Consider the following 24,931-nt stretch of genomic DNA (forward strand, 5'->3'; position numbering starts at 1 on the left):
ATGTAGATAAAGTGATCAAAAAGCATAGGGGATACCTGCTTATATTGCTCAAGGCTTAGAGTTTATGCCTCAGCTAAAAATGTAATCGTACAGACCTGTAAATAGGAATGACGACTCTGTTTTCGGTATGCAAACAAATGGAATGTTTACATATGTATGGCATGTCCAGTTGTACAGATCATCAAAGTATTTTATGAATAAAGTATACTTTTGAAATTAAAAAAAGTGTGTAAAGCTAGTTCAGCATCACCTCCTTGCTCTGTTACTCTTTATGCCCCTGACGAAGGGGCATCACTTAGAAAGTGATTTCAAATAAGTCTGTTGGACTACAACCTGGTGTGGGGCGACTTCTGATTGTTAACAAAGCCAAGGAGAAAGAATACTTTCTTTATTGCTCTCTCTCCACCTGTCCTGCTACCTCCAGCGACCTCAAGGAATTTGCTTTCGCTACGTTTTCCATCGATTTATTTGTCAGCGGTCACTCCAGGCGTCCTGTACAGTACTGCTCTTAAGAGTTGGACGGAGTTCCGAGAAACTTTTCGTGGGCGGCTGAGTTTGAAGCGGTTCGCGGCTCTGCCACTAGGGTGTGCGCCTGAGCACTCTCTGACACAAAAGGAGGCACAGGGGGATTCTCTTGGGCGGTTTGCGCTCTCCTTGGTTGTCCGGGCCCGGCGGTTGCCAGGGGAAACGGAGGACACAATGGCGGGGGGTGAGTCCTTCTCTGTCTAATCCCCCCACAGCTCCCCAAAGGCCGCAAATAAAATAAAACCCCTGTTAGCTTTGAAAATAAGAAACTATTCCGATTGCTTTCAGCCCAGTCAAAATCAAATGGAGCGCAATGGTAATGTCCCTGTCTCTGAGCCAGGAGGCCCTGGTTCACGTCCCACCTGTTCCAGAGGTGTGTAAGAACATCTCCCCAATAGACTGATTATAAAAGTAGGTTAATTGAAAAAAACTCAAGTACAATGAAAGGGTTCTTATGGCAAAGTGGTAATGTCCCTGCCTCTGAGCCAGGGGTCCTTGATTGAGGTCGTACCCGTTCCTGAGGTGTGTAATGTCACCTCAGAAAGGGTCAGTTGGAAAATATTTTAAAACGGGATGAAGGTGCTCTTGTGGTGGCTGTGTAGTGACCCTCTCTCTGAGGCAGCAGGTTCATGTCCCACCTGCTCCATCTCTGAACAGGCAAATAATTAAATTAGGTTTTTATATATTAAAAAGTCAAGTGGAATGAAAGGGCTCTTGTGGTGCAGTGGTGGTATTGCAGCTTCTGAGCCAGGAGGCTCTGGTTCAAGTGCGACCTGTTGCAGAGGTGTGTATATTAACAACTCAAAACAGGTCAATTGAAAAATATCTTAAATAGGATGAAATGAAGGAGCTCTTGTGGTACACTAGTATCACTCTATCTATTTATTTAACGTAGTAAAATAGGTTAAATTTTTAAAAAAGAAGAGACTGTAGTAAGGGCCCTCTGGTGGCACAATAGTAGTGTTCCTACCCCAGACTGGGAGGCCTGGGTTCAAGTCCCACCTTCTCCAGATGTGTGTAGAATCATTAGAAATAAAAACCAGACTGCAGTCCCCAACTGCAGATTTTGGCAGAATACCTTTTGCTATGATATTAGCAGGCCCTATTTAATTTGAACAAGTCAACTGCTTGGAGACAGCATCGTGTTGACAGTGCAGACAGTGAGGAACTTGCATTGGGCCAGACACTGATCATGGAAGAAGTAAGGCAGTGGAACTGTACTAATTCCACTGCAATGTAATCCAGAGACCCAAATTAATGTTCTGAGAAACTGATTTCAAACCTCACCATGGTGACTGGTGGAATTTAATTTCAATTAATAAAATTTGGAATTGAAAGCTATTCTCAGGAATAGTGGCCATGACAACTACTGTAAAAACCCATCTCATTCTCTAATTTATTTGCAGGATGGAAGTTACCACCCTTACCCAGTTTGTCCCGTATATAACTCCAGATTCTCAGTTACATGGTTGGCTTTTAACTGCTCTTTGAAATGGTCCAATGAGCAGGCCTGGTCATGAACATTTGGGGATAGGAAACAATGCTGGCCTTGGTCTTGATCTGCATATTCCAATGATTTTTTTTTAAAGGTAACATAGGGGAGCCGTCAGTTCTCGTAGAGCGGTTGCCAACAACCCACGCTCGGCGGTTAAACGTAACCCCGGAGCAGACTCACCGAACTGGAGACTTTTCCAGCTGATATAATTCACACGGGGAGGTGTGTCACACGGGACTAAGCAACACCTCCATTCCGGTTAGATTCACACATGTATTGGGACATAATTTTTAACCGTTTCACCACATTCCACTGCTTGGAATTTTACACCACACATAGTAAACGCAATTATATTTAGTCATGGCGAATTATGGAACACAGTTGCAAAAAAGAAGGAAAGGGCTGTTGTGACACAGTGGTGATGTCCCTGCTTTTGAGCTACCAATTCATTTTCCACTTGGGGATGCTGCAGCCTTCAAGACTCAATATCAGGTTCAACAACTTTAGGGCTTGAGTTCTCCCATGTCTTTACCCCAGATCCCACACACCAGGCCTTATTACCACATGGTCTGCTTTTACACACAACCCATTGTTATCCACTAACAGTCCTTGTTAACAGCCATTCACCCTCTGAGCCAGATCATTATACGCGCTGTTGTCCAATTGTTCTTCTCTCTCTTTTGGTTCTATCCCTACATATCATTTATTTCTTACCCTGTCTCCTCCCCCGCCATACCTTCTGCATATAAATCGACATTTTCATAGCTACCATTAGTTCTGAGGAAGAGTCACTGGACTCGAAATATTACTTCTGATTTCTCTCCACAAATGCTGCCACACATGCTGGAGTTTTTCCAGCAATTCCTGTTTTTGTTTCTGAATGAGGAGGCTCTGGTTCAAGTCTCATCTGTTCCACAGATGTGTAATATCAACTCAGAATAGGTCAGCTGGAAGATATCTTAAAAGTAAAGAAGGAGCTCCTGTGGCACACTGTAGCAACTCTAACTCTGAGCCAGGAGGTTCATGCCCCACTTGCTCCAGAGGTGTGAAATAAGAGCCCAGAACAAGCTTGAGTTGAGAATACCTAGATAGAAACCAGTAAAGGGCTCTTGTGGTGCAATGGTAGTGTCCCTACCTCTGAGCTTGGAAGTTCAAGTCCCACCTGCTCCACAGGTATTAAGATCTGAGGGAGTGCCGCACTGCTCAAGGTGCCGTCTTTTGGCTGAGATGTCAAACTGAATCCTTATCTGGCTGCTCTGATGAATGTAAAAGACCCTTTTCCACTATTCCAAAGAAAAACACCAGAATTTTCCCAATTGTCCTTGGCCAAAATACATATATTCCCAAATCAATATCATATGGTTCTGGGGATGAGGGAATGTAGTTATGTAGATGGATTGGTGAAGCTGAGACTTTCCCAGAGATGGAAAAGTTGAAAGGAGACTTAATTTATGCATCCAAAATAACGTGGGGTTTCAACAGATAGACCAAAATGAATAGCTCCTGTTGGCAGAAGGATCAAGAACCAGTGGGCAATGATGTCCAATGAAAGGTAAGTAAACAACAGCGACATGAGGCAAAGCTTCATTACATAGTGAGTGATTAGAATCTGGGATGTACTTTCTGAGAGTTTTGTGGCGACAGATTCAGCTGTGACTGTCAAAAGGCAGCTGGATGAGAACCCAAAGAGAAAATCAAGGTCTACAAGCTGGAAATTGGGACTAGCTGATTAATCCTTAGAGAGATCTTGCATGGACACAACATGACAAATGGTTTCCTTCTATACTGTAGTCAGTCTAAGATTCCATGAGCTTAAAATTCCCCAAAAAATGTCTTTTTACCAACACTATGTATGCACGCTGAATGTGGAGGTGCTGCTGTTGGACTGGGGTACACATAGTCAGAAGTCACACGGCACCAGGTTATAGTCCAACAAGTTTATTTGTAATCACAAGTATTTGGAGCGCTGCTTACTTCACCTGATGAAGGAACAGTGCTCCAAAAGCTTGTGATTTCAAATAACCTTGTTGGACTATAACCTGGTATATTTGACTTCTAACTTTATGCACATTGAATACAGTACCTGAAGGAATTTGATGGGGCTGCTTAGTGATTTTATTTGAAAAAGTCACTTACCACAATATTTATTCTTTATCGAGTTTTGAGAAGATTTGTAGCTCAGGTTGAGGCTTTGGATGTAGGTTTGCTCGCTGAACTGGAAGGTTCATTTTCTTGTTTGGTTTCACTGGGTACCCTTTCCTTTTGAATGCTGGTACCCAATGAATGTTGTCCACTGATTTCTGAGCAACAAACCCAAACAAGCAGACAAAACATGTCCAGAAACCCTAGCCACTCTTCCCTACATCAAAGACGTCTCAGAAATAACTGCTAGATTACTCAGACCCCTTGGCATCATGGTAGCCCACGAACCCACCAACGCACTAAAACAGCAGCTAATGAACTTGAAAGACCCTATACAGACAACAAGCAAAACTAATATCATTTACAAAATACCTTGCAAGAACTGTAAGGAGCACTATATTGGATAAACAGGCAGAAAACTAGCCACCACGATACATGAACATCAACTAGCCACAAAACGACATGACCCACTCTCACTAGTATCCTTACATATGGATGAGGAAGGACACCACTTTGACTGGGACAACACACCCATCCTAGGACAAGCCAAACACAGACACACGTGAGAATTCCTAGAAGCATGGCATTCCAACCAGATCACTATCAACAAAATATTGACTTGGATCCCACTTACCACCCCCTGAGGAAAAGAACAGGAAATGACATCACCATAGAAAATGATGCCACCACAGGAAATGACATGACCAACCCTAGAAAACTCAAACATATAAATAGAAAGCGGGCTACACCACCAGTGCTACATTTGGAGGCTCACTGAAGATGTTACCCAGTATGGTGACGAAATGTCTGAAAATGAACCTTCTAGCTCAGCAAGCAAACTTACATCCAGAATTTATTCTTTATGTTACTCTGAACAGAGTTGTGTGTGGGCATCAGTGCCTAACCTTATCAACTCAGAGTGCTCCGTTATATTTACTGGCTGCACTGTTAAAGTAAACTTGTCAGGGACCTTGAGGGAAATTTACCAGCTTTGACTAAGAATCTGTTTGACCTGTCACAGGTCAAACAAGCAGAAATATTGATTCTATCTGTAGGCTAGGCATCTAAACTAAAGAGATAACGTAAGTGGCTGAAGAGTAATTTGTGAATAAATCTTCAAGTTAGACCGTATTTTGTCTTTCTTCAATATCTTGTAAAGGATTATACCAGCTGGAACCTCACTTGAACTTCTAATTAGAAGGTTGTCAATTTTATTTTTCAATTCTGTTCCCTGGTTTGTTATTTTTAGTTATTTTGATACATATAGTGGAATCTGTATTCATGTTTTTTCAGAGAGTCCGCATGAATCAAAGAAGATGGTGTACATTTCCATGTCACTGATTGCGAAGCGAAATTTGCAACTCCCTGCAGAAAAACAGACACCAGAAGACATGTGAGTAGCTGCAGTTCAGCAGAGAAAATCTGTAATGTGCAATAGAGGGAGCAATTCTTGCAAATGCATTACAGAAATTGGAGTTTGAGTTGTATTTATTGCACTTCCTTCTTTAAACTTTGAAAATGAATGTGAAGATAGCTGAACCATGACAGAGTAAGAGGGAAAAATGTCAAAGAGAAAAATAACAGCGTTACCAGCAAGAATAACTCTTTCTATTATGCTCAATTCACATACCTTGCAATGAATGTGTAAACTACATTTCAGAATAGAACATATCTACTAGAGAACTGTTTCCAGTGACCTTGTCAAGAAGTTTCTTGCTCATTTAATTGATTTTATGATTCCTTGATTACTTAAAATAACATAGTAAATTAAACAAACATCATCTAACGTGGGGCTCAAGATTATAACGCTTTATTAAGGGTTCCATTGACAACCAACCAAGCTTGTATAGTAACTTGAGCCACAAAGCTAGACAGCTCTACACCTCACTGCCCAGAATTTGAATTTATATGCCTTCCAATCTGTCTCAGAATCCTTACCCGAAAGGTAGCTTTGGTGATCCTTTAAGGTCTTTTAAGTTTTATAACACAGATTTTCTGATGCTCCTGTTGCCTGCCAACTGGGAATTTGTCAAGAGCAGTTGCGCATGCACTGGTGGCCATTCTGGAGTTATTGTAAATGAATAACACCATATTATTAAGAATGAGTGGTTATATGAAATTAATTAGCTTTATTGTCAAATGAGTACAGTGAAAAGTTTACAGCCACCACATTATAACGCCATCTTAGGTGCAAAGGTACCTAGGTACAGGTACGTAGGATCAAATTCTTCAGTAACAAAAAAAATTAGAAAAGTAAAGGTCCAGCTTATACGCCTTAACCTGCACATCTTTGGACTGTGGGAGGAAACCAGAGCACCCAGTCAAACCTATGCAGATACTGGGAGAACCTGCAAACTCCACACAGACATCACCAAGGCTGGAATCACACCTGGATCCCTGGTCTGTGAGATAGTGGTGCCACTGTGCCACGCCCCATATATACTCATTTGGACCTTTTCTGTTGGCAGTATATATAAGTAACAAAAACAGAAATTGCTGGAAAAGCTCAGCACATTTGCTAGCACCTATGGAGAAAGCAGAATTAACACTTCAGGTCCAGTGATCCTTCTTCACAACTCTAAGTAGCCAACTTAATCCGATTTAGCTCTTGAGTGTGATTTACATTGGAGTGTTGGACTTAAGCATCTCAAGTGGAAGGAGTGAGGTGTTTGGTTGCTTTTGAATAAACAAAACAGCTGGTTGCTAAGTAGGATTGGTGGCTATTTCTACTCGTTAAAATAAAAGTAAGGCTTTTAATTTTGTTTTGGTCTCTAATCTTTTGTTTCTCTTGTTCTTAAATAATTTTGTCAGATGTAGGATTGATACTGGTTTAAATATATTACAATAAGATGTAAAGAGCATGGATACTATTGTAATTAATTAATAAAATTCAGTGCTAGAGATAGTAGGATGGGTGATGTGCTGCTGCTGCAGCAGTGAGGGAGCTGCTGAAGACAGGATATGCCTGCCTGTGACTTAAATTTTACAGATAAACGTACATTGCTAGAACGTATGTCAGAAGTACGAAAAACATTTCTGATTCCTTTCTATCAGTATTTGTAGCATGAATGGGCAATATGGCAGAAAATGGACGATGTAAAATTAACAATTTAGTGAGACCATTAAATGCAAGTTTTAAGCAATAATATTAATGAAAAACTGTAACGAATAGATGTTAGGGTGGATATGCTATTGATCCTTTTGGGAAGTAAAGAGAATTTGAAATTTATAATAAGAAGACAACCCAGGAAATGCTCAGGTGTAGTCAATTGATGTTTCAATGTGATTCAAAGTACCAATATGCCATGAATTCTCTGAAATAGTATAATAAAGAATGTGAAACTAAACATGAGCTTTGGAGAAGATGGAGATACAAATCAAAGAAAGGACACTGCATTAGTCACAACAAGTTTCAGCCTACTGATGGAAGTGTTGATGGCATAGTCTTTCAATTGCTCAGTTTTAGATAGTAGATACACATCTACAGCGTGTGAAATAGACTCTTTGAATAATGAGGGTCAAGACAAAGTTAAGGAATTTGAGAATTCCACCTGTTTCAGATTTGAGAATTATAATACATTAAAATATTTGAGAAGAACATTCATTCTTTGTAAAAGAGACAGAATCACTCCCTTTGTCTGAAAAATTGATATAAGCAATATTTTTCTCAGTTTAAATATTTGTGTATAATTTATGATGCTTCAGCTTGTTTCCTAGCTGAGAGTATCATCTTTGCAGAATCAAAATACCATATTTCTTTGCTTCACCTGAATTTCTGTTCCAGCTAGTCCCCTAGATTCCTTTATTTCATTTTCCAAATAATACATACTTCTAATTAAAATTGTTAAAATTAGTACAAGATCTCCATCTAGTGGTTAAATTTAGCAAAAAAAAAGTTTTCAAATTCTTTTGGCAAGGTAAGAAAAATGTTCTCAAGTGTGTAAAGTATTAATTCATTTGCTGTGGCATTTCTGGGAGCATTGTGCTCTGTCTTTTTGAATTTGACTCAATGATCCCTTTTTATTGGATCAGCTTTGATTAAAAATTAAACTCCCAGTGTTAACAAACAATTCATACTCTGTACAGAACAAAAGCTGTGGCGAAGCTAACAACAGTTCGATTGGATCGGGAGAATATTGGCACCCTTGAAAATTTTGAATGCTTGGAAAATGTCTGCAGTCTTTATCTTCAGCAGGTACTGTTTCCAATCTCCCACAAATGGATTTACTGAAGTGATTGAGGAGTAAACATCCAGGCTTCTTTTGATATCTGAGTTCGTAATTGTAAATGTTAGAGATTATAAAATTCCAAGCTTACATAAGATCAAAACAACTAGGAGTAGGCAGTTTAGCCTCTTTAGCATACTGTCATTTAATATGGTCATGGCTGATTTCATCTCAGCCTCAACCCCACTTTCCTCTGTGCTGTCCAAAACCCTTCAATCCATTACTAATTAAAAATTGATCTATCTCCTCCTTAAATTTACACAGTATCCTGGTATCCACCACACTCTAGGGTAATGAACTGCACAGTTCATGAGGCCTTTGAGAGAAGTAATTTCTCCTCAACTCTGGTTTAAATCTGCTACCTCTTATCCCAAAACTATGACCCCTTGCTCTAGATTGGTCACATAAGGAAACCGACTCTCTACACCTCCCAATCTTCTGACTCCAGAGAGTATAAGCCTAAACTGCTCAATTTCTCAATCTCTGTTTATAAGACAAATCCCTCATCCAGTTTATAAATTGATTTCAGTTCAAGTAATGATAGAAGTGCTACAATTAGCCTTAACAATCTCAGACAAAAAGAGGAAATATTCCTCCTTGCTGTCCTATTGGTGGAATGTAGCATTCTTACACTCGATGATGGGGAAATCTGTCCTGTCAAATATCCTGATAAACTTGCTATCTGGAATTAAAACAGCATGCTGCACAGACACAGTTGGCCTGGCTGCACCTTGAAGAATGAAGCAGAATTAATGTTTTATGGTAACTTTTTCTTACATTCCTCCATCCTATCCCTATCCACTCTGCCCCAGAACCTTGCCATATTTACTTACTGAAAGGGAGAGGACCCATTCTCTTCTTTTCTCACGTTAATTTACATTTTACATTTCTTTTTACTCACTGAACAACCATTTTGTCTTTTGTACCTGGGCCTCAGTCAAAAGTATAAAAACACATCTTGCAACACATTTTTAATTCTGATTAAGCATTTTGGGCTCAACACATTAACTCTTTCACTCTGCAAAGAGCTGTCAGATCAACTGAGTTTTCCTGGCATTTTGTTTCAGATTTCTAGTGTCTGCAGTATTTTGCCTTTATTTAAATTAGATTTAACTCTTTGAGCTAAAAGGAGAAAACAGGAACATGTTCCTGAGTTGAATGATCAATTGTGATCATTTTGAATGGGTGGAGCAGACTCAATGGCCTACTCCTGCTCCTAGAATCCCTATATTGTGGAATCAGGCCATTCAGCCCATTTAGTCCACACCAATCCTTCAAAGAGCATAACACCCAGACCTGCTGCTGTAACCCATTGCTATTTCCCATATCTAACCCACCTAGCCTGCACACCTTTGGACTGTGGGAGGAAACTGGAGCACCCACACTGACATGGGGGGAATGTGCAAATTCCAGTTGCCTGACGCTGGAATTGAACCTGGGTCTCTGGCACTACGAGGCAGCAGTGCTAACCACTGAGCCACAATGCTCCTTTTTATCGATTTATATATATATAATTCTTCTTTGGAGAATGGGATTCAGAGAAGAAGTATGTTGGACTCTATTTCCTCTGATTCCTTCTCCACAGATGCTTCCAGATGTGCTAAGTTTCTCCAGCACCTTCTGTTTTATTTCATAACGCTAGCGTGCTCAATATTTCCTCTCCAGACCTGGACTCAAGTGGGATTAATTGAACTGCTCTATCAAAGAGCCAGCATCGATATGGTGGCTGGAATATCCTCAGACTGTGCTGAAAATTTCTATGACCAAAAATTATATTATCATTTATTGGAACACAACCACTTTCAGTCTAACTGTATGTTATTATTAATAAGGAACAGAAGACGGGGGAGTTTAAACTGTTCAAAGTACCATTGGTAATTCTAACCAGCATTCATGAGGGTTATTAAATCCAAAAATATAAAACCGTTAACTAACATGAGTGAAGCAGGAGCAAATTAAGGGAGATATGTAGCACTGGTGTAATGATGAAATGCAAACCAACCCTGTATTTGAAAAATTTCTTACAAATGTTGCCTATCTTCCAATCATTCATTTTTGCAGCTATTCGATAACAGTTCTCTTCCCCAGTAGAGATAGTAGGAAAAACACTATCCTACTATTTTCTTTGAAAAAGCAATCTGTTGGAAATCCTTTGCTGATTTCCTAACACTTGGAACCGTTTGCATGCCTGGCATCTTTTAAAGATGAATACTTTTAATGAGTACAGAACATAAATACAGAGCTGGATTTGGGGGCCAAAAGGCCTGTTCCTATCCTGTTAAGTTAATGCTGTGGGAGGGTCTTGTCTTTTCATACCTAGGTGATTATAGGCAGTTTGACCAGTAGGATACAGATCCTAACACCAAAAATACATGTGATCATTCCACATTATAACAGTCTATCTCTAGCTAAGATGTTACCTCATTCTCTCCTTATGTTCCTTCTTTCCAATCACAGAATCAGATAAAGAGGATAGAAAATTTAGAATTGCTTTGCAGTTTAAGGTGAGTACAATTTGACATGACAACCAAATTCATTAACATATTTTGGTTTTATTAAAGTTAGTACAAGACAGCTTCATAATTTGCATTCATTTTCGACAACCCTCATCCGCTAGAGAGTGATTGCTTGTTCAATGTGAGAGTAACCAGGGCTTTAGTGCAAGAATCATTACTTATCTGCTGTGAGGACTCCTACATCTGTTAGCATGTCAGTGCCCATTTAGTGTGGTCACTGTTCACTTAATGTTAGGATCAACAGTGACTCCATGTGAAGGACACTCCTCTTTCTAATCGTCAATGCTGTAATGCCTATGAGGTTTTTTATTCTGTCATGATTTTAGTGACCGTTGAAGAGGCATATTGATAGATAACCCTTTCATAATGCAAGAGAGCCTGAAACAATGTGGGGAATATTACATTTCTCATAGTATATTGCAGGTTTTTGACGCTGGCTGGTAACAAAATCCAAAAGGTGGAAAACCTTAAACCTTTGCAGCAACTGGGATTCTTAGACCTTTCAAATAATCAGATTGAACAGCTTGACCCAGGTTGGTTTACTTTCATCACAATTTACATTTTAAAGTGGATATTCTTGTGTAGCTGGAACATAACAAGCGTTTAGTCCTTTGTTGGTTCTCTTGAAGGCATTTGAACAAAGAGCAAAGAACAATACAGCACAGATACAAGCCCTTTGGCCCTCCAGGCCTTCGCTGCCACATTTTGCCTTTCCATACTAAAACTGTCTTCACTTACAGGATCTCTACCCCTCTATTCCCTTCCTATTCATGTATTCATCCAGCTGCTTTTTGAATGCTGCTATTGTGTCTGCATCCATCACCTCCTCTGGCAACGTGTTCCAGGCACTCACCAATCTTTTTGTGAAAAACCTGCCTCGCACATTGCTTTTAAACTTCCCCCTTGTACCTTGAACCTGCGTCCCAGAGTAATTCACCCCTCCAGCCTAGAAAAAAAGCCTCATACTTTCTATTCATGCCAATCACAATCTTATAAACGTCTCTCAGGTTGCCCCTCAACCTCCTTAGTTCCGGTGAAAACAAACTCAGTCTAGCCAACCTTTCTTCATAGCTAAACTCCCCCATACCAGGTAATACCCTCTCCAAAACATCCACATCTTTATGGTAGGGTGGTGACCACAATGGTTACGCAACATTCCAAGTATGGCCTAACTAAAGTTCTATAAAACTGCAGCATAACTTGCCTATCATTATACTCAATGCCCGTTCCAATGAAGGCAAGCATGCAAGAAGCCTTTTTCAGTACCTTATCTACCTACACTGCCCCCTGCAGTGATTTGTGGATCTGCACACTCCGATCCATCTGTATATCGATACTCCTAAGAGTTCTGCCATTTGCTGCCATTTGACTCCCAGTCAGATCAAGGGGACGAAAGTGTCCTCTTGCTGATGACTGTGATGTCATTAATGAAATAAGTTGCGGAGTTTGTTCAAGTGGGACAGAGTCCAGCAAATGATGTCATCTTTAATGCAACCAAAATTATCTGCAATTTAAAAAAAATTAATCCTTTTACAGGATGCAAGCATCACAGGGTAAGCTAATACTTGATGCCCTTGTAGAATTACTTTTCAGAAGTAAGTTGGTGGTTAGTCTTCTCCTTGAATCTCTGCAGTCCATTAAGTGTGGGTACACGCATTCTGCTGTTAGGGAGAGAGTTCCAGGATATTGCCCTAGTCACAGTGAATAAACGGCAACATGGTTCCAAGTCAGGATTATATGTGGCTTGGATGGAAATTTGAAAGTGATGGTGTTCTCATCGCATCTGCTGCTTTCCCTTCTATGTAGTAGAGTCATGGTTATGGAAGATGTGTTGAAGGAGTGTTGTTGAATTTCTGCAGGTGGCAGGTTTCTCTAGATAGACACAGTGCTGCCATTATGCTTTGGCAGCAGAGGGATTAACTGTTGAAAGTGGTGATTGGCACATCAATCATGTGGGCTGCTTTATCCTGGATGGTGTCAATTTTAATCAGTATTATTGGAAATGTGTTGATCCAGGCAAATGGAGAGCAATCCATCACACTCTTGACTTCTGACTCTTGATGGTAAACAGACACTTGGGAGTCAAGAGATGAGTTACTTGCCACAGAATTCCCAGTGTTTGACCAGCCTTTATAGCCATAATATGGTTAGTCCAGTTCTGTTTCTGGTTAATAATAATCCACCAGGATGTTGATTTTGGGGATTGTTGTCTGGTTCTCTCTACCTATGAACATGTGAGAATGGTAGCAATAGAATCTCCTAATGATGCTGTGTCCTACTGTTTCTAAGCTCAAGATACATTGCTGAAGCAGAATAAAGAGAATGTGATGTTGCTGCTAACATAGGAACTTTTGAAGCTGCAAGTTTATTGTCTATCACCGATTCTTCACATTAAAGTCAAGAAAGAAAAGAAAATTGTTTCCTAAAAAAATGAAATCACATAATTTTCTCAGTTTATATCGTAAATGATGCAGTTTGTGTTAGTAATTAACATTATTATAAAGCTGGAAAGTATTGTAGGAGGTTAGGTATAAGCTCAAAGTCTGGTATGTGAATTACTTGAAAAATAATAAATTATGAATGTGTTTTTCATCTGTAAGTAAATATCTGTATCTAGCTCAAGGATAGATTTCTGGCTTTAGTACAGCACTGCTTTTCTGCATCAGATGAAATAGTTGCAAGGGGATTGAACCCCAAATAATGATGTTGGGTCACATAAATATAATGACCTAACAATATTGCAGCAATCCATAAAATTATTAAGAGATAAGGAAATCAGTGATCTGGGTTTATCAATTAATTTATTAAAACAAAATCACAATATTGAATACTGAAGTAAATTAATCTCGACTGATCACCCTTGGAAATCTCCAGCACTCCAAGGACACTCGACATTGAGTCCTGTTTACAATCTAGGAGCTCTTCATGAGATAAACTAAAAATATTAATTCTACCTGTTGCTCCAGACAAATTTATAATTCTTATCTTGGCAGTTAATAGCTTCCAACAATTCTAGAATCTGAAATCATTTGATACCATATTCTATGAGGGCACTAATCCATGTGATCATGCTTTGTCTGAAGAGCTTTATTTAATCTGTTTTAGAATTACTTTACTACTTTGAACTTGTGACTAGAGCGACTGACACATTGTGACTTTATTACTATTACAGGTTTGCTTGATCTATTCTGCATGAAATGTTCCAAGGTTTTCAGAGCGACAATTGCTTTTACAAGAGTACATTTAGATTCCTTGTGTCTCAGTGCTGTCAGAACTGATTTCTGTCAGGCAGCTGAAAACACAATGCATATTCCTACACCACCAGTTTTTGAACTGACTGAGGCAGGGTTAAGAAACGAGTTCAAACCAGAATATATTCCCTCTACACCATTCACATCTTCCAATACAAATTGGATAGAATAATAAGTACAGGAGGTGTCTATTCTGCCCATAATGTATGTGCTGGCTCCTTGAAAGAGCTACCAGTTAATGTATGAAAATGCTGGAAGATAGATGAGAAAAGACCATTTTGCCTGTCACATCCAGTAAACCCAACATAGTTTATCCATGCCCAGTTACTTTCAGGGAGAAGTAAAAACCACTGGCAACTTCAAGAAAAATTCTAGGACATTCCTTCCAATCCCTAAAACAGTTGAACATATTCTGGAAGACTGCAGCTGACCATAACAACTTCCCTCCATAGCCAGAAATTGACTCAGCTCTCAGGAATCTGTTCAGATCAGTTTGTAGTGATTCCAAACCTATCATGTGTCTCAGACATATGTTTCAGAGAATAATTACTCTGTGAAAAATAAATACTTCCTTAAATCTCTCTTCCAGATTGTGTAGATATAACCTCTAATTGTACCAACCTTGTAGATTAGATTGTTTATTTGAAATCCAAGTGTATAGAATCTGCCCTTGTTTGGAAAATTGTTCTCCAGAGTTGCCCAATTGCCTAAGGCTGACAGTCAAAGTTGAGTAAGAAATACTGGCATTGCAATTTAGAATGGAACATGTTGAAGAAATGTGTGACCAAAATTCATGACAAAGGGAATATAAGAAATAGGAATAGCCTGTACAGCTCCTTGAGCCTGCTTTAGGCAAGATCTGCATTCTACACAAGAATTTAAATTTATATAGATCTCCAAGATAGACATCCGAAAGCTTAATGGCTGTCACTGGAGTTGCTTAGTTCCTTATGAAAAATTATTTCTGTCATTAAGGTGAATTTCCAGAGAGTCTCATCATTCTGAAGATGATTGACAATGACTGCACCAAACAGGAACGATATAGGTGAGAGCTGAATGCTGATTATATTGCTTCAAATTTGATGTTTTCCCAGATAGCCACTCCTGCCACTTGTACCATTATGTGATACTAAGTAGAGGTTGTTTGAGATTGATCATTGCTGTTGGGGCGGCATGGTGGCTCAGTGGTTAGCACTGCAGCCTCACAGCACCAGAGTCCCAGGTTCGATTCCAGCCTCGGGTGATTGTCTGTGTGGAGTTTGCACATTCTCCCCGTGTCTGTGTGGGTTACCTCTGAGTGCTCCGGTTTCCTCCCACAGTCCAAAGATGTGGTGTGGACTGGTTGGGCCGAAGGGCCTGTTTCCAATCTCATTGGTCCTTCTTTGCTTTGTCGTGGGTCTGCCTGGTGATTAGTTGTAGAGGTATTGTTCTTAGATAACAAAGTTGATTGCAACAACTATACTTGGTCAAGCCCAGTTACTAGGACCTTCGGGATCTGATATGGGTAGATGTGCTCCCTTTGAAAGCTAGAGTAGAAATCATTGTCTCCAAACACTTTGACATCAGTAGAATGGGTGGAGCCAAAGGAACATGAACATTGACCCCAACAATCCCACTATACTATACATGAGCCTAAGGGAGAGAGGCTGCAGGAAGCATAAAAAAGAAGATTTGATATGTATGTTTCACACTGTAATATTGGTTGATTGAACGGAAATTGATGTACAGAATGTTTTTACACTGTACTTTGATTCGCATAAAGAAATAAAGATTTATAGGTTATTTTTAACACAACAAATTTGTTGGGACGCTGACAGAATTGGCTCAGAGATCTGTTTTACACCCGTCCAGATTTCCTGTTGCTTTTAATGAGAAACAACGTGGGGTGCTGTGAAACAAGCAATCCTGACTTTTCTTGCAGGTGTGTCAGGTTACTCTCTATATTAATAGTATTCATAGTCTGACTGATCCATATTAATATGGCATTCACCTTTGCTGATAAGGGCTCAGTAATGGAGTGCTTGTTCATCTTCAGTCCGTATTTGTCTGTATTTCACAGGGAGAGGATAATAGGGGCTCTCCCTGCTCTCCAGCAACTTGATGGTAACCCTATTCAAAGGAGGAAGGAACCAAATGAAACTGATGAAGCAAATGGAACCTCTGGAGATTCTGAAAGTGAGGAGGAACAATATGATTCTGAAATTAAAAAGGAAGATTCATTGCCTGAGATCTCAGTTTCACAAGGAAAAATGAAAGGTAATGATTATTTATAGTATAATTTTTGGGTTGGTATGAGTTAAATAAAAACTGTTTGGAGTCTTGACTGTGCTATAAAAATATATTTTAGTGTCAACAACAATCATTCAATTTTGCATCAGCACCATCATCTCCCCATAATTTCGGATAGCAGAATCACCAATATTTTCTCTATTCGCATTGAAAGACTCAGCTGTGATTTCCCTTTTCCTTGTGTAAGCGCAACAACCAGTTGTCATACTGTCCTGATTCCAAAAACAGTGTGACCATTACTGCCTTGGAGTTACTCTCCAGCATTTGTTATTTTCTAAGAGAGGGGTTACTTTTGTTAAGTGGTTCCACTCATTGATCCCTGACTTACTGAAAGTGAGCATGTATGAATGCTTGTTGTCACCAGGATTCAAATCAATGCATTACTCTAATTGATTCACTGTAAACACATGACAGAAAGTCATTTGAATGATAGTTCAGAAATCTGATATTACTCATGAATTAAAATCCAGCGAGAGTCAGTCTCCAGAGAGAAGGAGAAGAAATAATAGAAAAAGCAGGCGGAATTTTTCAAGGCTCCGAATGACATGGGCTTGGTGAGAAAGTTGGGAAAATCACAGGAGATTAGCATTAAGGAGATTACTGATATTGTGAGCAAAAGGTTCCATTTTCCAATTAAATATTAACAGGGCAAGACAGGATTCTCACTAGTGAGTACAAGAGGTCCATTTAATGTATGTTACCATCTTATTGGTTAATCCCGTCTTATTTATATGCAGGTTCCTATTCTACCATCTGCTGGATAGAAATTAGACAGTGACAATTTCCAATATGAAAGGGTCGGTTACCTGACAATTCCAGCTTTCCGCTTGTTCCTCCAGCCCTCCATCTTGGCCTCCAACAGTTTGGGCACACTCCATGGATCATGACCATCCACATGCCCCATCCAACACATACCAACTTCTCTACACCGTCATGCACATGTCTAGTTCACTTACAAAATGGTTCTATATTTCTATTTGCACATTGGAATGTACAGTACTCTTCTTTGGAATACTGCTGCAGGGACAGGCACCAAATTCATGGATTGTACCAGTTTGCATCTCCATAGTCCTTGTTTACTGTTTTTGCACTCATTCACTTTGTACCTACTTTGGTGCTCGTATCATGCCTTGCCTTGCCTTTTTGTACCTTTTGGCCCTCAGCCAGAGTTTAAAGTTTCACAGGGCTTTTGTATTGCCCTGCCATTTAGCACAGACACAAACCAGGCAGCTTGTCGTAATTGTTGGCAGTCAAGAGAGTGGATATATTACTGCACCATGTGCCAGCAGTGCATGTGACAAATGCGCTAAACATCATATTCCTGATGAAGGACTTATGTCCGAAACGTCGATTCTCCTGCTCCTCAGATGATGCCTGACCTGCTGTGCTTTTCCAGCACCACACTCTCTACACTGAACATCAACCTGCATTAAAGTGTTACGTAGAGCAATCCTCAGTCAAGTGAAGGGAAACTCTTTTCTGACAGGGATCTTGTCAGTCATAGCTATCTGTCCAAGTTGGTCATGGACACAGTCAGTCCTGGGGTCTGTCCACTAAAAGTAAAGAGGACTCATCAGTGGCTACTGTTGTGGGAGGAAATCTGGGGAAATGAATTGTTGGGATTGGAAGCATCACACTGGGACGTAGAGGGGATCTCAATTATGAAGTGGGGCATCTCAACATTCAAGAGGTGAGATGCTAGAGTAGGGGGTAATGTTGGGAGGAGGGATTGCAGGGATCATAAACAACCAGTATCAGCCTGGCTTCAATGGGGGGAGCAGTTCATTAATGTGTCTGGCATAATTTAATATGCATGGGGCTCAGGGTAAAGTGTGGAGATTAATGGTTAAATAAATGAGTTCAAAGTTGATGGGGTTAATGGAAAAGGTTACCAGGAAGGGAATGTAAGGGGGTGAGGTAGGGGTGCACTATCTAGAGTAAGCTGAACCTGTAATTGCTGCCTCCTTCCAAATGACAAGTGCGCAATGGAGTTGAAAATGGTTGCCATCAGTGGGTGTGATAAGTGTTTTATTCTGTGAGGGAGACAGCTTCACTTTCCTGCAATGTGACTTTCTTTAAAGAACGATAGCAATAGATACAAATAGAGTACAGGTGAAAACACAGACATTCACTGCTGCATGTGTGAACCTACTGTGCTGACTCCAAATCCTGGTCCGAACCACTCCTGACCATGATGTGCAGCTTCAGGAATCAATCCCACTAATGAGTATGATGCACAAGCGACAAAGTAGCAAATATATTCCAATTTCCGTTGCCTGGACATACTGTAGGAACTGCTCACTTCACAACTTGGACCATAAAGTCTAGCACTAAGGATGAACAGCCTCTGTACCTTCAAAACTATAGTTGCAGCTAGACAGAAATTTGCTCACAACAGCTGATGATCTAGTGAATTTATATGAAAACAGTTACAATGAAATTTCATCCATGCCAATAATGTGCCCTCAAAATGTCTATTTCTTCCTTTCCCATTGATTTGCAAGAGGCTCAGGGTGGCTGATACATTTATAAATGGTTTCTGATTTATCAGTTAAAACTCACAGCTTACAGCAACTGCTGACAGAAAGATGAACTGGTTATCTTCATGTTTAAAATAGGTTTTCACTGGAGAGAACACAGATACAGCCCCTGTGTTGGTAGAGATCAAACCCTTCTCCCTGTCTTGTTCCCAGCCCAAGTTATTGCACGAATTCCACATCTTAAATTTCCTTCAACGTCCCTCAACTGCATTCCAAATTATATTTTCTATACCATTGGTGACCACACCTTCGATTGCCTAGGTCCTAAACTCTGGAATTCTCTCACTACCCCTCTCTGACTCTCTCCCTCATTGTTCTCCTTTAAGACACTCCTTAAAGCCAACCTTTTTGGTTAAGCCTTTAATAACGGAGCTAATTTCTCTTTAGGTAGCTTAGGGTCATACTCTCTTTTATAATGCTCCTATTTGAGATGTAGTTAAGGTGCTAACTAAATATAAGTTGTTTTTGGGCTTTGTTGAAAATATCTGGGTTTACCAAATATTTCAAACTTTGTTTCTAACCTGCAAACAATTGATCAACATGCCACTGACGACTCCCTGTGTTTTTTGAGAAATTCCTCTGTGCTTACACTTGCTTTCCCTAATGAATCAAAGTTCAGTTTGAACTGTGAATAATTGTCTGATATTCTGACACATTCCATTACCTGGAAGGTTGCCATAGTTTTCATTTCATTGTTGACTTAGGACTGTGATGACACTAATAAGTATACAAATAATAGCTCTATTGATTTCTCTGATATTTCAAGAGCAACATGGATAGAATGGATGATTTAAAAAGTGTGTAATTTCAGTGCCTGCTGCTTTGCAGGCAGTATTGACTTAATAGCTGATTTGTTGCTGCAAAACTTTAGCTATCATAAAAATACATTGGTTAAAACTTAATTAATAAAATTCTTTTATTTACAATTGCAAATCAAATGAGGGCTTTGTCTTATTTGGGGGGCTTGGTTCAGTCTCCTTGCAATTTATATGGAATATTTAAGTGTATTTTGTTTTTTTACCCATTTTGGTTTTTTTGCATGTCTAACAGGCCGGTGCTTCCAATAAGCAACCACTAGGAGGCACCAGAAACATTCATGTTTGACACCTCCAATTTGAGCCTTCTTTTTCATGTTGAGAAATAAGCAAAGCATAATTTAAATCTACATATGTACCAATTCCCATGGCATGGCTTCAAGCTTGACTCTGTCAGTGGAGCTTCCCACATTGAAGTTTTTCCTTTTAAAATTCCATTGCTTTGTCTCCTTCGCCAGTTTTTTTGGTCCACTCCCAGGGTGGGCAGACACTGCTTCCCTTTCTCGATATATTTCACCTTGTATTAGGCATTAAGAAATCTATGAACATAATCAGAGGCACTATAATTTCCTGGTTATCTCCTTCCTCAGTAACAAACAAGAAATCAAGCCTTTGCTCAATTCTTGCCCACCTCACATCACTACTACGGTTTAAAAATGCAGCACTGCAGAGATTGGCACACACATTCTCCCATTGCCCTGGTTAGTGTTGCAATACTGTGCAGCTTAAAAAAGTTATAGAACACATTTATTCCATTAAAAATGTTTGACCTTACATTTTTCATTTAAAATTGAAACAGGATGTCATATTAAAGTATTGATTTTCATGGCAGAAAATACGTTTCTTGAGTAAATTAAAATCTCGACGGTAGATTTCATTACAGCAGTAAGGGGTAAATTGGCAGGTGTTTTAAATGATTATGGGATAGAAAAAAAGTCTATAGTACCTACCTGTTTCCAGTGGCTAAGGTATTTGTGAACAGAGCACATTGTTAGAAGCTTCAAAAATAGAATGAAGCTAGAGAACAGCAGTAAACTTTTTGTAGACATTTGAGAAGCTGTAGAATGAACTATGAAAGTAAGTGATTGAATTAGAGAGCATATCAACATTTTAAGAATAGCAAAAACAGGTGGTTGAAGAAAGGTGGTGTACAGTAATGGAATAGTGTGTGAGTTTAGCATGATTGCTGATGTGGAGGATAAATGCTAACACTGGCTGGCTGGGCTGAATATCCTTCTCCATGTTGTAATTTCTGTCTAATTTTATATAATGCTCATTAGAAAACATTTTTAAAGAACTTCAAACAAAGTGAATATTTAAACGGCTTTAATAACGTTCAGCTTTGACAAGGCAAGACTACAAATAGAAACAGATGAGTCACCGAAGCAAGCCCAACACACAGTCCAAACAAATCAGAGGCAGAAATATGAATCAGCAGGTAGGGCAAGCTTAACATTTTCTTGTGAGTACAATGCCTTTTATCAACACATTTGCTGTTGCAAAAGATTTATTTCGGCTGTGGTTCTGAGACACAAAGTGAAAATATACCCTGTGCTGTTGCTGAGAATTTTTAGATGTGAAATAATGAAATGTGAAACAGTTGATGTGAAATGGTTATGAAACCCAAGTCTGCTGGTCTAAATAGCTGTTGTGTTGCACCACTTGCGCACTTGTACATTCATTCGTCCAGGCATTTTCACTTAAACTTCAGAAAGTACTGGTTGATGTTTATTGCAGGTGTCCAGAATAGATACATTGTTTAGTTAAAGGCTCCACTGTGCTACAATCAATAAAGTGAGGCTATTGCTAGACACTTCAGCAAATGTGATCTTGTCTAGAATCCATCAGAAAAAGTCACAAGATATTTGTCTGGGATCTACATGCAGATTTTGACTTGGTTTGGTACTTTCACTAAAATTATGAACAAAGAGATGTCATGTGAAAGTGTTCATATGCTGATCCATTTGCTGATAATGCCAACAGTAATCTTAACATTACCATATACGAAAACGCAGATTATGAACATAAGACTAGAAGCTGGGAAGGGCCTACTCTACTATTCAGTAAGATCATTGCTGATTTGATTGTGACTTCAATTTCACTTTCCTACCTACTCCTGATTATCTTTAACTTCATTGTTAGTTCAAGGGTCAAATTAATCTAAAATAACAAGGGAGTGGCAGGTTTGAATAAATATTTATTTTGTTCTCCACTTGTTAAAGTTATTTTGTTTATGATTTCACGCAGAGGGTGGTACATGTGTGGAATGAGCTGCCAGAGGAAGTGGTGGAGGCTGGTACAATTGCAACATTTAAAAGGCATCTGGATGGGCATATCAATAAGAAGGGTTTGGCGGGATATGAGCCGGGTGCTGGCAAGTGAGACTAGATTAGTTTGAGATATCTGGTTAGCATGGCCGAGTTGGACCGAAGGGTCTGTTTCCGTGCTGTACATCTCTATGACTCTATGACTGTAAATAGCAAGTTAATCATTCCTAATTTCTCTGCTGCACAAACATATGAAATATTGGAGCACTTTTCCATCCAGTTCTGCTTTAGGCCAAAAAATATGGACTCAATCATATTTTGCCCATAAAGAGTCATAGAGATGTACAGCATGGAAACAGACCCTTCGATCCAACCATATCTTTCCCCTCTCACCCTAAACCTACGCCCTCTAGCTCTGGACTCTCCGACCCCAGGGAAAAGACATTGCCTATTTACCCTATCCATGCCCCTCATAATTTTGTAAACCTCTATAAGGTCACTCCTCAGCCTCTGATGCTCCAGGGAAAACAGCCCCAGCCTGTTCAGCCTGTCCCTATAGCTCAAATCCTCCAACCCTGGAAACATCATTGTAAATCTTTTCACAACATCTTTCCGATAGGAAGACTAGAATTGTACGCAATATTCCAACAGTGGCCTAACCAATGTCCTGTACAGCCGCAACATGACCTCCCAACTCCTGTACTCTGACCAATAGAGGAAAGCATACCAAATGCCTTCTTCACTATCCTATTTACCTGCGACTCCACTTTCAAGGAGCTATGAACCTGCACTCCAAGGTCTCTTTGTTCAGCAATACTCCCTAGGACCTTACCATTAAGTGTATAAGTCCTGCTAAGATTTGCTTTCCCAAAATGCAGCACCTCTCATTTATCTGAATTAAACTCCATCTGCCACTTCTCAGCCCATTGGCCCATCTGGTCAAGATCCTTGCCTGGAACAGAAATTGCCCTGGATTAAGTGCATGATGATCTGTTAAAATAATTACAACCATTTACTACTTACTTACTGAACACATAACTTCTGGTTTTACAGAATTCTTTGTCGATATTCACAAAGAAATAGTTTGCCGATCTCAATGGCGAAGGAAGGAAGCTGAAACTGACCATAAATTGAGGATGAATGAACTGGAGGAGATTCGGAGGGAGATAACTCAAAGACAGTATGAACCAGTAAGAATGAAAAACAATTCTAGTTATCTAGAATGTGATCGGAATGTCATTTTAAGTGAAGCGGGAACAAAGGAAATGCAGATCAGGGACCCACAGCTGAAGCTCTTGACTGATACTCCTGGAAAACAGATACATGGCTAATAGGCAGATTGCTTCAAAACAATTTGACAATTGGCAAATGGAGCACTTTTCTATCCACTTCTGTTTTAGCCTAAAAAAATACAGATTCAATCATATTTAGGAGACCCAGTCATGGACTAAGTAGCTTGGATATTTCCCATTAAAGAGATAATAGATTATATTTGGATCAGAAGTTTTATAACAATGAAAAACCTTCTCTCTTATTATTTGACTGAGTTGGTAAATGTACTGACCAATGGGGTAGCTGAACCCTATAGACCTAGACTTCCAAGTTCATTCTCTGATCTGTAGCTTTCTGCTACACTGTATTAATTTCCAATGCAGCCTAATTGGAGTGAGTAGATTTATGATTCTCAAAAGCTGACTGGCCCTTTGTGGCCCCAGGTGCACTGTCCCAGTTGATACATAGCTATAAGGATCAGAAAAAGATATATGGTCTGGTCAATGCTGAGTCTATTTTGACCAAGGCAGTGGTATAACAGAGTACTGAGACAGGCAGTCTAGCCCAACATGTCTTTGCCAGTGTCTATGCTACACATGAGATTCACCTATGCTTCTTCAACTTATCCCTCTAGTGTTTATCTAGCTTCCCTTTTAATGCCTTTCTGCTAATCACTTCAGTTAGTTGTTCTGAAAAGTAGACAAAATCCTTTTAGGTGGCTGTAATCACATGATGACTTTTTGCCTTACCATTGAATTAAGAAAATGTCTGAGATGTGTTGCCAACAGAATGGAAAGGTTGCCATACTGAGCCGATAGTTAGAAGAGGACAAGCTGATTGAAAGAAATGTTCTTACTTTGTATTTGGAAAATGATCATTTTAATAAATTTTGAAAGATTCATGAACCAGTCACATATAAGTTCAATGCAACTATCTGGGTCACATGGCACATTTATGAACTTGTTGAAGTTCCGTACATTAGGAAATTAATTCAACTCACCAACCTTGCTATTCCTTACATGTTAGCCTGGACACAGAAGGACAGCAGGCTGCTTAACTATAGCTATTACTTTGTTAGCAGCCTGTGCAGACACAATTTGTAGTAGAGACTATTGCATAGCTTTCAGGAATATTGACTGCAGCTGATTTTTCTATTCCCGAAGTCTGGGTGTTGAGCTTTTGGGTGTCTGTATTGATGTATCAGGTGTGATTCAGAAAACCTAAAACTGACCAACTTTAAACTCTGGACTTGTGAGTCTACTTAATCTATTACATTGGAATGGGATTTTTTTTTAAACAAGTGCATTTGGAAACATGTTTTAAAAGACCATAAGACATAGGGGCAGAAGACATGCAGCTGATTGAGTCTGCTACGCTATTCAGTGAGACTATAGCTGATTTGATAATCTTCAACTCTACTTTCCTGCCTTTTTGTCATAACCTTAGTGCCCACTGATTTAAAAAAATCTGTCAGCCTCAACCCTAAACATACTTAATGAACTAGTTTAAGTGACTCTTGTGTAAGAAATTCCACAGGTTTACTTTCTTCAGAAGAAATTTCTCTTCATTTTTGTCCTAATCCTTTAGCTGGGA

The 24,931-nt window shown here is 39.5% G+C and overlaps 1 protein-coding gene across 1 annotated transcript in view; it reads left to right on the forward strand.

The window, feature by feature from the left end:
• LOC122539629 (leucine-rich repeat-containing protein 46-like) overlaps positions 1 to 24,237 on the forward strand; it is a 25,342-nt gene extending 1,105 nt beyond the window's left edge. The window contains exons 2-9 of the mRNA XM_043674628.1: positions 476 to 709; positions 5,456 to 5,555; positions 8,249 to 8,357; positions 10,846 to 10,892; positions 11,328 to 11,437; positions 15,131 to 15,200; positions 16,215 to 16,411; positions 23,120 to 24,237. Of these exons, the coding sequence (XP_043530563.1) occupies positions 476 to 709; positions 5,456 to 5,555; positions 8,249 to 8,357; positions 10,846 to 10,892; positions 11,328 to 11,437; positions 15,131 to 15,200; positions 16,215 to 16,411; positions 23,120 to 23,397 (1,145 nt within the window). The 3' untranslated portion in view covers positions 23,398 to 24,237. The remainder of the gene's footprint in view (positions 1 to 475; positions 710 to 5,455; positions 5,556 to 8,248; positions 8,358 to 10,845; positions 10,893 to 11,327; positions 11,438 to 15,130; positions 15,201 to 16,214; positions 16,412 to 23,119) is intronic.
• The last annotated feature ends 694 nt before the right edge of the window (positions 24,238 to 24,931 follow it).

This window comes from Chiloscyllium plagiosum, chromosome 33 (assembly GCF_004010195.1).
Source record: "Chiloscyllium plagiosum isolate BGI_BamShark_2017 chromosome 33, ASM401019v2, whole genome shotgun sequence".
Classification (NCBI taxonomy): Eukaryota; Metazoa; Chordata; class Chondrichthyes; order Orectolobiformes; family Hemiscylliidae; genus Chiloscyllium; species Chiloscyllium plagiosum.